The sequence below is a fragment of the Littorina saxatilis genome, linkage group LG7 (assembly GCF_037325665.1).
Source record: "Littorina saxatilis isolate snail1 linkage group LG7, US_GU_Lsax_2.0, whole genome shotgun sequence".
Lineage (NCBI taxonomy): Eukaryota > Metazoa > Mollusca > Gastropoda > Littorinimorpha > Littorinidae > Littorina > Littorina saxatilis.
In genome coordinates, this window is record NC_090251.1 from 15,974,804 (window position 1) to 15,992,454 (window position 17,651).

The 17,651-nt window shown below is 41.2% G+C and overlaps 1 protein-coding gene and 1 long non-coding RNA gene across 2 annotated transcripts in view; one reads left to right on the top strand and one right to left on the bottom strand.

The window, feature by feature from the left end:
- Window positions 1-17,651, top strand: part of LOC138970799 (uncharacterized) — a 482,774-nt gene that overhangs the window by 371,602 nt on the left and 93,521 nt on the right. The gene's annotated exons all lie outside the window — the stretch shown is intronic.
- On the bottom strand, window positions 1,921-16,487 carry LOC138970789 (isocitrate dehydrogenase [NADP] cytoplasmic-like). The gene is made up of 10 exons (XM_070343324.1): window positions 16,401-16,487; window positions 16,268-16,307; window positions 13,681-13,787; window positions 12,719-12,805; window positions 11,868-12,028; window positions 10,893-11,039; window positions 7,934-8,222; window positions 7,150-7,290; window positions 5,766-5,928; window positions 1,921-4,537 (listed from the first exon to the last, which is right to left on the bottom strand). The coding sequence occupies exons 1-10, from the start codon at window positions 16,414-16,416 to the stop codon at window positions 4,453-4,455; spliced, it is 1,236 nt and encodes a 411-aa protein (XP_070199425.1). The 5' UTR covers window positions 16,417-16,487; the 3' UTR covers window positions 1,921-4,452.

Below are 17,651 nucleotides of genomic sequence, written 5' to 3' on the forward strand. Positions count from 1 at the left end.
GAGATCGGGACCATTACAGGAAGAGAGACAGAAATAGAGGAAGTGAGAGATCGGGACCATTACAGGAACAGAGACAGAAATAGAGGAAGTGAGAGATCGGGACCATTACAGGAAGAGAGACAGAAATAGAGGAAGTGAGAGATCGGGACCATTACAGGAACAGAGACAGAAATAGAGGAAGTGAGAGATCGGGACCATTACAGGAACAGAGACAGAAATAGAGGAAGTGAGAGATCGGGACCATTACAGGAACAGAGACAGAAATAGAGGAAGTGAGAGATGGAGACCATCACAGGAAGAGAGACAGAAATAGAGGAAGTGAGAGATAGAGACCATCACAGGAAGAGAGACAGAAATAGAGGAAGTGAGAGATGGAGACCATTACAGGAAGAGAGACAGAAATAGAGGAAGTGAGAGATGGAGACCATTACAGGAAGAGAGACAGAAATAGAGGAAGTGAGAGATCGGGACCATTACAGGAAGAGAGACAGAAATAGAGGAAGTGAGAGATAGAGACCATTACAGGAAGAGAGACAGAAATAGAGGAAGTGAGAGATAGAGACCATTACAGGAAGAGAGACAGAAATAGAGGAAGTGAGAGATCGGGACCATTACAGGAAGAGAGACAGAAATAGAGGAAGTGAGAGATCGGGACCATTACAGGAACAGAGACAGAAATAGAGGAAGTGAGAGATCGGGACCATTACAGGAACAGAGACAGAAATAGAGGAAGTGAGAGATCGGGACCATTACAGGAACAGAGACAGAAATAGAGGAAGTGAGAGATCGGGACCATTACAGGAACAGAGACAGAAATAGAGGAAGTGAGAGATAGAGACCATTACAGGAACAGAGACAGAAATAGAGAGACAGAGACAGAGGGAGTCAGGGAGACAGTTTAACCTTCACCGGATCACTCTTTGGACTACACAGTCCGGATGATGTGGGTCGTGTACGACCCATACTTTCCAAAGAAGGATTCAACGTAAAAAGTATGGGTCGTACACGACCCACGCCATCCGAATAGGAATAAACGTTTTGCCGCCTCTTTGAAGAGTATGGGTCGTACACGACTTACGCCATCCGAATAACAATAAACAGCGTAAAAATCCTTAAGTAATTCCATATGGGTCGTCTACGACCCACATCATCCGGACTGTGTAGTTCAAATTACGTCATCGTTTATTTGTTTGTTTACAAAGATAATTTTTCAAAAGTTGGGCAATAGGACGGTGATCGGAGATTACACGAAGTCTCAATTAAAAATTCCAAAAAGTTTCTGACATAAAGACAATTTTATGAGGCTTTGGGTCATCCGTCCACGACCCACGAAGCTTGGTGAATGTTTTAAGAGAGAGACGGAGAAACAGATACAGTGCGAGAGAGTAACAGAGACAGATAGAGACAGAGAGAGAAGCAAAAATGAGATATAAGAGAGGGGTGGAGGTGCAGCCTACAATGAAGTCTATTAGTCTCGGCGAGAGGAAGAATACTTTCTATTTTGGGTACTTTACGTCAAGACACTGTTTGATTACCTAAGAAAATTGTAAAAGATGGCATATGGGTACATTTTGGCATACTGCACACAGCCTTCAGACCCAAAACGTAATCACGGGAAATGTTAATGACATTTTGGTGGGAGATGCTTTTAACTGTTTATATCCTAATCTGCGACAAAAAGACAAATTGTTGCTTCATCAATGCTGCAACCACTGCACTGCCCCTTTAAGGTGTCTCATAATCGCAGGAACAACTGTATACTTAGATGTTTTTATTTATTAATCATAAGTATGTGTTTATCAGTTGTGTGTGCCTTTCATAAATACACCTATCCTTATATTCAGGACCAACATTTTGAAAAACTATTTCTCTGAACACACATACATGGACGCAGCAAACACAAGTGAGGATACAAATGGCGGCAGTCAGGGGGCAATTTATTTTCTTGGTCGTTCATCACACATGAATCTGGTCATAAATGATCTCAGTAAAAATTCATGAAATGAAAATAAATAAGGCCAAAAAAATAGGTCTGTTTACGGTAACATAGGCCAAAAAAATAGTGTCGGTAGGTCGGGATTGTTTTTTTTTTCTTTCCAAAAATCCATATTTTTACGTTATTTTGCCCAAAAAAAGTCTAGGGTCGTGCGAACAAAATAGGGTCGGTCGGGTTACCGTAAACAGACCTTTTTTTTTGTGTGACCTAAACAAAAAGTGTTAAACAAATATTGTGAATAATTACATGTACAAATGCATGCCCTGTATATTTATCATTAAAACATCACAGAAAACACACACAGAAAACCACTCATTCTATCCTTCATTAAAGCTAGACATACAAGCGACTATGCCCTTTCTGAAGGAAAAAAACCCCAAGGTGTAAACAAATAAATGGCAGAACGAGACAAAACAGACAAAAAGAAACCTGAAGTGTTCGTACTGTGAATAATTACATGTAACTCGAAATGAGCGAATACAAATATTCGTACATATAGTTTACCTGTTTCTCTTCAAACAAAGACAACCTTAGGATGAGATAAACCACCACATCAAATCCATACAGCTTACAATCACAAACAACCACACACATCTGGTTATCTACATTTTTGCCTAATACTGCTCCGATTATCACAAAATCACAAAACCACATTCATTTTTTTCATCCAATCATATACATGTATGATGTTTTCCTTTTCTGGGGTGTGGGGGTGGTTTGCCGTGCAACACAAAAAACTCTTGGGAAAGCAGGACATGCAGACTATCAGAGTGTAAAAAGAAGGAGAAAGTCTCCACTGTAATGCAATATTGCTGTCGCATAGAAACCGTAAAAGCCTCTCTCTCTCTTGATAAATAGGTCAAGACACACGCAACTCACACCAACTGTCATCAAAATTGCCTGAATGTACTCTGATAATTTGCAAGGCAAAATAACATTAAAACAGTAGTATAAACAGTTAGCTAGGCAAAACCCTCTCATGCACACAACCCCCCCCCCCCCCCCCCCACCCCTTCCAAATCCTAACCCAACACCCTGTGAATTTAAAGTTCAAAAGAGGGAACCATCCTGTATGCATACGTTTAAGTCCTCAGTAAATTAAATGGACATCAACATTGCTTTTTTGCAATCAGATTTCACCCAACCTGTTCACTTAATTTTGATTTCGCTCTTTGTTCATCACATTTGTTGTCAGTATCACCTGCTGTTGCACACGATTTCCACCACCGACATTCCAAAAGACAGACCAAGGCATATTCCAGTTGGACATAAAGCCGGTTATTAATTAGGCAAAGTCGCCTTCAGGAATTTTTAATAAAAAGACTTTGCTAAGTCTTCATGAAGTCAACTTCGTCCCCCTAACCCGCGGGGGGTACCAATGTTCTGTCAGGCATTCAAAAGATGCATAAATTATACAGTTCAAATACAGTTGAACCTGCCCTGGCAACCACCTCTCAATAATGACCAACTGCCCACAATGTTTCTTGTATTGGAATTGTAAAGCGCGTGGAGCTGTGATCTGGACTAGCGCAATAGAAAAGTGATTTGTTATTATCATTATGTATTATGACCTTCCCAGAAGATCCTGACACATTTTATTCTGTGCAGTTCAGCTTTCCATGGAGACCACCTGTCTATGGCGACCATTTGTGGTTGGTCCAATGGCTGGTCATCATAAACAGGTTCAAATGATAAACAACAGAGGCTTCTTTGTGGGAGGGAGGAAAACACAATTTTGTCATTTAAAGCCACCGCAACAGATTTTTTAGAGGTAAGAAGGTACAATTCTGAGAGAGTTTAAGGCAAGAACACTTATGGAAGCACTTTAACCTCATTGAATTTACCACTTGCTTCTTTTGTACAGTGCTAATGAAACACATACGCAGACTCATTTATGACAAATTGTTTGAACAATTCACTCTGAATATCTATATGCTTTTCTTTCTTCCTCTTCAAGGTGATCAACATCTCAAACTCCAAATGACGGCAGCTAAGAAATACAGATCAAATTACTAGAACACATTAACACACAGAACAGAAAACTTGAACACTCAAAAACACCCCAACAGTTAAGAAGTCAATAGCTGATTTTAAACAGCCCCTTCCAATCACAAAAGAACTTTTTGTTTGCCAGAAGCAAAAAGCAGTGACAGAGAAGAACAGCTTAAACTCACACGATTCATTCCAAATCTGCTGCACTATCTTAGTGGTTTACAGGCATGATTAACTAACCATCATACAAATTTGAATGAAAATGTGGAAAAGAAAATCATACAAATTCAAGAACACGAACAGTTCTGGCGATAACTTGTTGAAGTTGTAACCAGAAACAGTTCCATAATAGTGTTGTCAAATATATCTTAAACATTCTGTGATTGGTTCATGATCGTTTGCAAGCACCAATGAAATTATAGCTTGCTGCTGCCGTCCTGACTAAGTGGTTGATGGGTGTTTAGTCAACTCTGGCCCAGCTTCTTCTTGAGATTTGCTGCAAGGGCGTCCATGAATTCGAATGTGCTGTAATAGTCTTTCCGTGTCACACTGCAAATGAAAAAAAGTACAAAAAGCTGTTTAAGAAAACCAAGAAAAGAAGAAGAAAATTAACTGAAAAACAAACATTTTCTTTTAACCCTGCTTTCTTGTATAAGATAATCATTACAATTCAGAATATAACTGTGAGCAACAACTTTAAATTGCTACAGTTTTTAGCCATGGTTAAAACTTGTGTCAAGACAACCCACGAACAAGAAGGGCAAAGCCCATACGACTCACATGCTTGACCTTGACCTTCAGGGTCAAGGTCAAATAACTAAACCTAGCAATGACATACACTAAGAACTGCTTTACACATTTTTCCTACCAAAATACATGTGACCTTGACCCAAGGTCAAGGTCATCCAAGGTCATGCAACACAAAGCTGTTAATTCAAGACATAGGAAGTACAATGGTGCGTATTGGCTCTTTCTACCATGAGATATGGTCACTTTTAGTGGTTCACTACCTTATTTTGGTCACATTTCATAAGGGTCAAAGTGACCTTGACCTTGATCATATGTGACCAAATGTGTCTCATGATGAAAGCATAACATGTGCCCCACATAATTTTTAAGTTTGAAACAGTTATCTTCCATAGTTCAGGGTCAAGGTCACTTCAAAATATGTATACAATCCAACTTTGAAGAGCTCATGTGACCTTGACCTTGAAGCAAGGTAAACCAAACTGGTATCAAAAGATGGGGCTTACTTTGCCCTATATATCATATATAGGTGAGGTATTGAATCTCAAAAACTTCAGAGAAAATGGGAAAAATGGGAAAAATAGCTGTTTTTTAGACAACATTTATGGCCCCTGCGACCTTGACCTTGAAGCAAGGTCAAGATGCTATGTATGTTTTTTGGGGCCTTGTCATCATACACCATCTTGCCAAATTTGGTACTGATAGACTGAATAGTGTCCAAGAAATATCCAACGTTAAAGTTTTCCGGACGGACGGACGGACGGGGGGGACGGACGGACGGACGACTCGGGTGAGTACATAGACTCACTTTTGCTTCGCATGTGAGTCAATAAAAGGCACAAAAACAAATACAAATCTATTCACACACATCCAATAGTCACCTTCCGTGAAGCGAACGAGAAAAAAGAAGACGAAAGACCTCCCATAAAACACATTCACGCACACACAAACACACCTTCAAACACACACACTCACAAACCACACCCCCCCCCCCCCTCCACCAACACACACATGGAGAAAAAATACAGACCTGTCCATGCCCTTGATACAGATGGCGAGATCTTTGGTCATGACGCCGCCCTCGATGGTTTCCACGCACACGTCCTCCAGCCCTTGTGCAAACTTAGTCAGTTCGGCGTTGCTGTCCAGCTTGGCTCGGTGAGCCAGACCACGTGTCCAAGCAAAGATGGACGCTGTACACAAACCACAAACAATTTTCCAAGAAACAAAGGGACATCGGCAGTCTAAGTATAGATGGCATGATTACGCAACAAGAATAAGTGAGACATTTCGCAGAAGCAATCTCCTGGGACCTGAGAGAAAAACGAACACGAAAATGAAGAAGCGACTTTCCTCCTCAAAGAAAGAAAAGTTCACAACAGCAACAAAAATTCACATACACCACAAACAAACAAAAAGTTCATGGTGATGTATCACACTTTGTTAGTCATCTTGCCCTGTTGGTGTACTCTCCAGAATTAAAGTGACGTGTGTCTGCGACTATCTTTCTCTCTCCAGAGTCTGTATGCACATCCACGTGACGGTGCCATGAGCTGCCTATCTCTCTCCAGTCTTTATAACTGCCCCCCACCCACCCCCCACATGTGTGTACTCATACAGTGATATGCACACAACCGACCTATAGGGTTGGTGGACGTCTCCTTGCCTTGTTGATGCACTCTGTGGTGACGTGTGACAATGCCATGAGCCGCCTATCTCTCTCCAGTCTTTATATCCCCCCCCCAACACACACACATGTGTACACAGTGATATGCACACAACTGACCATTAGGGTTGGTGGACGTCTCCTTGCCCTGTTGGTGCACCCTGTAGTGACGTGTGACGGTGCCATGAGCCGCCTATCTCTCTCCAGTCTTTATACAACCCCCCCCCCCCCCCCCCACACACACGTAACACATAACACATAGTGATATGCACACAACTGACCTATAGGGTTGGTGGACGTCTCCTTGCCCTGTTGATGCACTCTCTGGTGACGTGTGACAATGCCATGAGCCGCCTATCTCTCTCCAGTCTTTATACCCCACCCCCAAACACACACACATATGTGTACACATAGTGATATGCACACAACTGACCATTAGGGTTGGTGGACGTCTCCTTGCCCTGTTGGTGCACCCTGTAGTGACGTGTGACGGTGCCATGAGCCGCCTATCTCTCTCCAGCCATTATACAACCCCCCCCCCCCCACACACACACACACACATGTAACACATTGTGATATGCACACAACTGACCATTAGGGTTGGTGGAGGTCTCCTTGCCCTGTTGATGCACTCTGTAGTGACGTATGACGGTGCCATGAGCCGCCTATCTCTCTCCAGTCTTTATACAACCCCCCCCCCCCACACACACACACACATAACACATAGAGTGATATGCACACAACTGACCTATGGGGTTGGTGGAGGTCTCCTTGCCCTGTTGATGCACCCTGTAGTGCCGTGTGACGGTGCCATGAGCTGCCTCAGCCTCCACTGTCTTTCCGTCGGGACAGATCAGGACACTGGTCATCATGCCCAGAGAACCAAAGCCTGTCAAGTGGATATAAATCACATTGAGATTTAGCACCCACAGTGGCAGATGAAGAACACACAGGCCTGTAATGAACATGATCTCCTTACATTCTCATACCTAATGTCTTAGAAGCAACGAGACATAAGCGCTCTAAATACAGCTGACATGTACAACAAGAGTAAGTAAGAGTTGACCGATTGAAGACTTCACCATTTATTAGACCTTGCCTTTTCAGATTGTCTGTTTATAACACTTGTAAATGTAAAAGGTAAAGGTAAAGGTATTCCCATAACCATCTGGTCGTAGGGGAGAGAGATGTTGGAGATCTCCACTTTTCTGGGGGCCAGCTTTTTATGAGGGCGGTGCCCATCTCCTCTCCCTTGCTGCCTTTGCCTTCCCCGGCCCTGAATAGGGTCAGGTACCCATTTCCAGCTGGGTGGACTGGAGAGCGCTCGGAAAAATCGGGTATTTGTATTTGTCCCCGAGTGGGGGACGAACCACGACCTCCAGCGTGAGAGGCAAGCGCTCTAACCACTGCGCCACTCCGCTCTTGTAAATGTACCACCTTTTTAAGACCTGATTTTCTCAAATTTCTCAAGGTCTTGGAAGGTGGATCCAATGTATTAATTCATGTATCCAATCTGACAAGGAAAGACTAACCTTGAGCAACGGAGTCGGATTGAACGTCACCGTCATAGTTTTTGCAGGCCCAGACGAAACCGCCTTCAGACTTCATAGCGTAGGCCACCATGTCATCGATGAGACGGTGCTCGTACCAGATGCCCGCGGCCTCGTACTTGGCCCTGTACGAGGCTTCATAGATGTCCTGGAAGATGTCCTTGAAGCGACCATCGTACTTCTTGAGGATGGTGTTCTTCGTGCTGAGGTAGAGGGGCCAGCCCTTCTGCAGGGCGAACACGAACGAGCTCTCTGCGAAATCCTTGATACTCTGAAATTAAGGAAGACGATGGTGTTACACATTTATCTGGTTGGTTTTTTTGTTGGGGGGGGGGGGGGGGGGGGAGACACCTTATTTTGGTTTAGTAGATGCTCTGAAGTTGAGGGAGAAGAAGAAGGCATTATACCTTTATGATTTGCCTGTCTTCTCGGCAATCAAAAAACAAGAAAGGTTAGTAATTGGAACATCCAGTATTTGGATAAAAAAGACATTCACAAATACATTGAGGCTTTACAGTGGACAGACAAATAATTAGGAGACAATGAAACTAATGAAACAAAATGTTAGCTTAGTATTCTGGCAAAAATTTTGGGTGAGATCTCTGGTAAGAAGTTGGTCCGAGTCAAAAGGAATGATGAAATGAATGACGTAAAAAGTGTTTTCCATAGGAAAAAATAATACAACACTGAGAGAGAGAGTGGAGATACATAGAGGTTACAACACGAGTGGTTTTTTATATGGCTTGTATTTCAGTCAAGACCCAGCGGATGAATAGGAAAAAAATAAAAAATAGTCTGTTTACGGTAACATAGGTAAAAAAAATAGGGTCGGTAGGTCGGGATTTTTTGGTTTTTTTTCTAAAAACAAGAAGGGCAAAGCCCATACGACTCACATGCTTGACCTAAACCTAGCAATGACATCATACACTAAGAACTGCTTTACACATTTTTCCTACCAAAATACATGTGACCTTGACCCAAGGTCAAGGTCATCCAAGGTCATGCAACACAAAGCTGTTAATTCAAGACATAGGAAGTACAATGGTGCTTATTGGCTCTTTCTACCATGAGATATGGTCACTTTTAGTGGTTCACTACCTTATTTTGGTCACATTTCATAAGGGTCAAAGTGACCTTGACCTTGATCATATGTGACCAAATGTGTCTCATGATGAAAGCATAACATGTGCCCCACATAATTTTCAAGTTTGAAACAGTTATCTTCCATAGTTCAGGGTCAAGGTCACTTCAAAATATGTATACAATCCAACTTTGAAGAGCTCCTGTGACCTTGACCTTGAAGCAAGGTAAACCAAACTGGTATCAAAAGATGGGGCTTACTTTGCCCTATATATCATATATAGGTGAGGTATTGAATCTCAAAAACTTCAGAGAAAATGTGAAAAATGTGAAAAATAGCTGTTTTTTAGACAACATTTATGGCCCCTGCGACCTTGACCTTGAAGCAAGGTCAAGATGCTATGTATGTTTTTTGGGGCCTTGTCATCATACACCATCTTGCCAAATTTGGTACTGATAGACTGAATAGTGTCCAAGAAATATCCAACGTTAAAGTTTTCCGGACGGACGGACGGACGGACGTCCGGACGTCCGGACGTCCGGACGTCCGGACGGACGGACGGACGACTCGGGTGAGTACATAGACTCACTTTTGCTTCGCATGTGAGTCAAAAACCCTATTTTTAAGTTATTTTGCCAAAAAACAGATTTTTTTCTTCTTCCCCAAATGCCAAAAAAAGGTCTACGGTCACGCGAAAAAATAGGGTCGGTCGGGATACCGTAAACAGACTATTTTTTGTGTGTTGGCCTTATCAAGGGACTCACGAGCCTCTGGCGAGTGAGTCCCTTTGATATTCCCCCTGGGTCTTGACTGAAATACAAGCCATATAAAAAATCACGAGTGTTGTAACCTGTATATCCCATGAAGATCTAAAAGGTGTTAGTTGTCTGTTCAGATGAGGCACCTCTCCACATACCTTATTCTAAAGGCACGTCTGCTGATCTATGTCAAGTCGGTGCATAATGGTGGCTTGGTTGTCCCCGTCAGTTGAAAGCCTCTTACACGGATTTGACTGAATACCTAGTGGTTACACACGCATCTCCTGAGATCTTGGACACCTTCATCGTCTATAGGGCCTACTGCACCGCAGAAGAGCAAGAAATACTCGCAAAATGCCTTAAACAGCTTGTCCAGAGAACACTCGTAGTCGATGATGTACCGATAAGGGCGTGTGTAACGGGCACGCTGTAACTTCACATGAGCATAGTCTGAACATTGCAGTGCTTGTCGGATGGACTGGGTTTTTAACGATTGCTAGTTTTACTTTTGTTTTAGTTGAGAGCACGAGCACACACACTCAAACACATACGGCTTGTCATGTTGATCACAAGAGAGAAATAGAACAGCGAATAGAAGGAAATGTAATAGATTACGTCCCCTTAATATGACGCGATGGACGACAGACGTCATGAAATCAATGACGCTACGATGATAATCTCGGCAAGTCGAGACTAAAACTCAGCTATAACACTGAACGACTCTCGCGCAAGTTCTCAAAAGCGTGGTTACCCCTTGCACATCCGGTCTATAGGTACATGTGCATTTTGGAATGTCAAGGACGACAGAAAGTAGAGCCAGCTATGATGTATTTCGTGCACCCTTATTTATCCTCTATTTTATGTGTTATAAGAGTGCAATAGTTACATCATAGATGTAACAAGAGAACAATGAAAAAACAAGAAATATACCTAGAGTACATTTACAGAGACAAAGAAGGGAGGTCATGGGATATATGTTTATACACACATGCTTGTATGTGACTTATGGAGAGAGCAAGGAACAGACGAAAGAAGAAAGAAAGGAGACATCAAAATAAATAAATAAATAAAATAAAATGACATTTCCTTTCTACAAACTCACAGCGTCTGTGTTGTACATGCCCATGGCAACACCACCGCTCTCCTTGAAGTCATAGACCGTGAACTCCATGGGTTTGCCTCCGTCAGTCGGGGTGAATTTCATCTCCAGCTTCCCTGCCCCAGGCACCACAAAGTCTGTAGCGCGATACTGAAAAAACACACATTTTAGTCATCAGCCAAGCTGTTTATATTTTGAACAGCATCCACGGACAAGCTCCTTTCGGATGTGACTCTGGTAGGACAAAACCAGTCAGACTGAGCATACTGGGGGTAGGCATCGTCCCTTGACTAGCAATGTGCAAAGTATTCTGACGGTTATTGAATTACACTTGCTCATTGTACCATAGTGGAGCTTATTGGAAGTAAAAGCATTGCCCAATTTTACTGGTTACTCATGCAAACATACACAGCTTGTTCTGGCAGCACGTGACAGTTACATTAGCTCACTGTACCAAACACCAAGTCGACAAATTACCCCATCTTGCTGGTTAGCAAAGCAAACATGTAAAGCTTGTTCTGACAGCATGTGACAGTTACATTAGCTCACTGTACCAAACACCAAGTCGAAAAATTACCCCATCTTGCTGGTTAGCAAAGCAAACATGTAAAGCTTGTTCTGACAGCAAGTAACAGTAACATTTCTTTGCAGTCTCAATCAGTTCTCTTTTGAATAAAATGCTTACGTGGCTTACTGCTGCAAACTTTCTTTTCTTCCCCTTCTTCAACAAGTTTCCTTCTATCATATTTTTCCCTAAACAAAATGTCACTACAAGTAGAAAATGTTTGGCTTCATAAAGCTGCACTCAGTCTTAAAATTCCTGACACATCTTTACACAGACAGAAAAAATATACACAATATAAACAAACCCACACACAGGGAATGCATACATACATGTACATATGCCAGAAAAGACACCTTCCAGCATTCATCCCTTTACCCTTACATTCCATTTCAACAAATATAAAATATACTGACCTGATCGCCAAAAGCGTGACGGCCAATGACGATGCTTTTCTTCCAGCCAGGGACCAGACGAGGAATGTTCTTGCAGATGATGGCCTCTCGGAACACCGTGCCGCCCAGGATGTTACGGATCGTCCCATTGGGCGACTTCCACATCTGTTTGAGCTTGAACTCTAGACAGCAAAAACAAACACCTCAGTTCACCCTCTTCGAATAAAATCTTACAGCCTGTGCACACAGTAGCAGAATGTGTTTGAAGATTGCAGGCTTCCCCTGATCACTTGTGACAAACAGAATTAAACAAATTTAGCACACACACAAAAAGCCAGTGTTATTTATTAACAGCTGTTAAGCCACTGAAAGCCATGAATTGCACTTGCGCTTGCAGCATATATGCTACAAAGCCTATTGTTTTTCAATGAGTTTCACAAATGGTTTTACTGTTACAGGACAACGTGAAGCCAGATCTCTTCCACATGAATGGGTTTGGGGGGTGGGGGATAAAGACACTCTGCTCCCTAAAAAAAAAAGGAAAATGGTATGTCTTTGTTTGTCAGTGTTTAACCGCCCTTGCGGATACTGACAGAATCATAAACGAACAGACAGAATGACACAAAGAAGGGAAGAGAATACAGCACATAGGATTAGCATTGATTCAGACACTTTGTGGACACGCTCTAAAAGTTAAAAAGGGTTTTAAAAAAACATGGTTATTACCCAACAGTTCCTAATTTCTTGAGATTGAAAAGAAAGACATGCAAATTTAGACTTCAATACAATTTTTTTTTTTTTTTATAATTTGGTGTAGATGCACCAAACACAAAAACAGCAATCTCTTCCCATTATTTTCCCACCACACCTACCTTCCACCCTCTTCTCATCAGGGGTGATGGTGGCACACTTGATTCCCACATTGTACTTCTTGATGGCATCGGCGCATTCAACAGTCACTGCAAATCAATAGAAAATTTGTTTGAAATAATCTGATTGAAACTTGAAGCGAAATATTTTGTCTACACTTACCTGTAGCATACACTGGCACAGACAAGAGCACACAAAGAGTACACACTGACACATAGAATACAAAGTCAATAATTGTGTGTGAACTAAGTCGGATTAGCCTTTAGATATCTACATAATCAATGTGTTTGTTGAGGAGTATGAAACACATCTATACAATTCAAAGCAGTGGGGTTGGTTTTTCTTCACAGAAGAAATGAAACTTTCACTTAGAGAATTTCGAATCACAACGTTATTATTATCGTGAACGTTGTGCTAATCCAATCAGTCGATCAACATCTATTGTTCGTGCGATCAACATCTATTGTTCGTGCGATCAACATCTATTGTTCATGCCATCAACATAACATCTATTGTTCGTGCGATCAACATCTATTGTTCATGCGATCAACATCTATTGTTCGTGCGATCAACATCTATTGTTCGTGCGATCAACATCTATTGTTCGTGCGATCAACATCTATTGTTCGTGCGATCAACATCTATTGTTCATGCCATGTCATCTTTATATCCTTGCTACTGTTAGACGTAGATCAAATATGTAAATGCAGAATGATTTTTTGAACTGAATGTTTTTTATGTAGACATTTTCTGTTTTGTGAAATTTCTCTATGCATAGACATAGACATAGACCACTTTATTATCTCAACGAGGAGAAACTCAGGTGTGGTGTATACAGCATCACAATAAACAACATAAAACGTAAGAACATAAATAAAATATCGAGGCGCAAATAGTCCACTCATAATAGATTAGGACAACAATATCAAAACAAATATCTCTCTCTCTCTCTCACATCACTTACCTTTGTCATCTGTGGCATCTCTGTGCTCAATTCCCAAGTCAAAGAAGTGAATTTCCAAGTCAACAAAAGGCAGAATCAACTTTTCTTTGATAAGGTCCCAGATCACCCTACAAAACCAAAAGAAAAGAAACATGTATGAATTGTGATAGTTTGGTAATAAAAAAAAAAAGCTCAATTATTTCACAGTCTTGCAGAAGAAGGTGTTTACCCCAGGGTGCATATATTGCGTCACAAGATAACACGCAGTTACAAATACCCTTGGTGGTTACTCTATCAGTATCACAATAATTTACAATTGTCCTCTGCAAACTCCACAGGTTATGCATCTCTAAAAAATATTCTCACAACTCAGAAATGTGTTCAAGCAACTGATAACAGTACCCCACTTTTGAACCTAACCTCATTTCAGTTTCAAGTGCAGTAGAGGCCCCCCCCCCCCTTTTTTTTTGTAAGACCCCAAGATTAATGTCTTCCCCCTTCTAACTTATCTAAGACCTAGCTTCCTCAGATTTTCTGTTCAAAACCTCTGTATATTTACCTCTATTCAAAGACTCCCTCCCTTTTAAGACCCGATTTTCCCAGATAATTGAAGGTCTTTAAAAAAAAAATGGGGGATGTACTGTACATTCATGTATTTGTTGTACACAGTCATGATTGTGTACATGAACCAAAATGGCACCTGACCATAACAATTGTTAATGGAGTGGCTGTACCATAAACTAAAAATAATAAACAAGTGGTTAAAACTCCCTCAAAAAGCAAACACATTATGATTTCATCACTTATCAGTGTCTCACTCCTCAGCCTAACATTAACGCTGGAGCATAAACAAAATGGAAACACAGTTGAAATAACAGCTTTGACCTTAGCAATGTCTCACATGTGGTCTGCAGGTCTTTTTCAGCCCAAAAATATGGGTTTCAGTTTCACAGGCCTTGACTGGTATTAAATCTTCTGCGCTTGTTAATTTGGTTTGAAAAACTCAGCCCAGCTGATTGCAACATTTTGCTTGAATATTGTAGAACAACAGAAGACGAGAACGGAAGCTTTCTTTTCATGACTAGTTTGTTTATGGACCCTGGCCACTAAATGTGCAGTACTTATTTCTTTGGTATTTGGTATGCACTCTATCATTCTGTTACGATTCTCTTTGAGGGGAAATGAGCAGCAAAAGCACTGCAAAATTTTTCTTCCTTTGCTTGAGTGTTCTTGTTTTCCAAGCATGCATTTAGATGTCAGCTGTGAACAACCTGGTATTTGTAAAACGTGCATGCACATGATGTGGGCAGGGAGTCTGGTCTTCAGAGTATAATGCAATGAAACCAAATTCTTGGAAACAACTTCCTTTGCTGAACCTGGGGATCAAAGCCAGAACAAATGACACACAGATGGTCATGCTTAATCCCTTCTTACTGTTCTCAATAAAATCAAAAACATTGACTTAAGTGCATTTCTGAAGGTTTTTGTCCAATTCAACAACTTCCTTTGCAAAGTCTGCAAATGGTTTGTAATTAAGATTTTTTTCTGAAGGGTAAAAACAAAGTTCTATGGTCAGGAAAATAAGGTCAGTTGGGGAATCTGAATTGATGAAGTTTTTCATGGGCCTAACATTGTGAATAAATATCGATCATAGCTCTATGTATTATCCTCTGTGAGTACAGCACTAGAGAGCAGTCTAGCAGTCCCCCTCATGAACAGACACCCTATGTAACATACCACTACCAGTGTACTGTCACCATTGTGTAATGTCATCAAGTACTATTATTTAAGAGCTACCCTTGTCACATAGATCTTCAGTGGACCTGGGCATAACAAAAAGTCAAGACACTTCCGTCAGGTAAATCAAATGCTGCCCCTGCTAAGAGTAAGACACAATTAACTTCATCCACCTGACACCTTTCAGCCAAAGTAGACCTTTGATTTATTTGCTCTCTGCTCATTCAAGCAAGAGTGCAAAGTCCAGATTCACAGGCACTCTTGTTCTCGTCCAGTGATACTGAGTGATAAAGACTGTCAGACCCCCAGAGAAGATCGCACAGCCACATTGGTCTTATCAGCCGGTCTAGGTCAAAAGCACACATCTACAATGACTAGTTAACTACTAAATGAGGTTATAGTGACATTAGTAGTATTAGTACTACTTCTTTTGCACAAAAGCACTATAAACCTTACACTGGCTCGTGTTTTTCTACATGTGGAAACATTTTATCTGGTCACTGGTTGCTTTGAGGCACTTATGTAATTCAACAACTTTCACAAATACTTCAAATTATAACTAACAAGTTCAAATGACCCCCTTCCTGACATACTCTTGCCGTAGGCTATGCACAACTGAGACAGAGAGTATGATTATGAAGGCGAACCCTCTCTTGAAAACTTGGACAAGCAAGATCGGATTTAAGCAGCAATTAAAGTATATATATATATACAAGCCTAAGAAATAACACAGTTCCAGTACCTAGTGTATCGTCGTTCGAGGTTAATGATGGCTTCTTTACATTTCGGCAAACGTGTCACAGTGTCGCAAACAGCACACAGTGAGTGGGTGACACAGAGCCAGTGCCAGTGGTCAGCTGACAAAACTTACCTCGTCATCTCATCTCCCTGAATTTCAACCACCGCTCCTCCTGAAAATACACAAAACCCAGTTAAAACCTCGTGATCAGCTTATGCAAGGATTGTTCTGCTTCACTTTCGATACAAAAAATAAGAGTTCTTACCTTTGATTTTCCCCATGATTGTTTGCTGTTTTCGTCTGCTTTCTGAACACTTTCGCTGGAGAAATATGCCGGTGCGTGAGAGCGATGTCAAGGTCGAGTGCGTGTAAACTCTGAACTCTCTGTTGATTGGTTTAACGGTTCCTCGTGTGCGGTCCGACTAAACTACGCGCCAGCACGCGCTAGCACGCGCCAGCACGCGCTAGCACGCGCCAGCACGCGCCAGCTTGAACCATAGCACTTATATACTTTATTTTTATATTTCTAGTTAGTTCATCGTCCATTCTCACATAATACAAAATTTCAAACTTCAATGATAAAAAATACGGAAGTTATGACGAGTTTAAGGAGAGCTAATGCACTACTCTCAAATCCGACGATTGTCGGACATGGAGCCACGGCCTTAGCTAGGATAGCTCTCCTATAACGCGTCTTAGCTATCGTAAATTTTATCACTGAAGTTTGAAATTTTGTATAATGTAAGAACTGACGATGGAATGACTAGAAACATACAGATAAATTATATAACAGCTATGAATCTCAGTAGCGTCCACTTAAATTTGGTAGCGCGCAGTTTTAGTCCGGATTTTGTCGGATTTGAGAGTAGCGCATTAGCTCGCCTAAAACCCGTCATAACTACTGAAATGTTCAACACTCAAGCTTGAAATTTTGTATTATGTAAGAATGGACAATTAACTATATAGACTATAAAAATAAATTATGTAAGTGTTATGGATCACCGGGTAGCGTCTACTTCAAAGTGGTAGCTTGCAGGCTGTTTAGTCAATGGCGGAAATCGTCGGATTTGAGAGTAGTGCATTAGCTCTCCTTAAACTCGTCATAACTTCCGTATTTTTCATCATTGAAGTTTGAAATTTTGTATTATGTGAGAATGGACGATGAACTAACTAGAAATATAAAAATAAAGTATATAAGTGCTATGGTTCAAGCTGGCGCGTGCTGGCGCCTAGTTTGAAGTAGAGTGATCCATAACACTTACATAATTTATTTTTATAGTCTATATAGTTCATTGTCCATTCTTACATAATACAAAATTTCAAGCTTGAGTGTTGAACATTTCAGTAGTTATGACGTGTTTTAGTCGAGCTAATGCGCTACTCTCAAATCCGACAAAATCCGGCAGTGACTAAAACTGCGCACTACCAATTTTAAGTGGACGCTACTGAGATTCATAGCTGTTATATGATTTATCTGTATGTTTCTAGTCATTCCATCGTCAGTTCTTACATTATA

Bases quoted from the DNA above. Each gene is read 5' to 3' on its own strand.
- LOC138970789 (XM_070343324.1), bottom strand. The intron at 12,029-12,718 runs GTAGGTGTGGTG...TTTGCTGTCTAG, and splicing joins TGATGAGAAGAGGGTGGAAG to AGTTCAAGCTCAAACAGATG. The intron at 5,929-7,149 runs GTCAGTTGTGTG...GTTTGTGTACAG, and splicing joins GACCTCCACCAACCCCATAG to CGTCCATCTTTGCTTGGACA.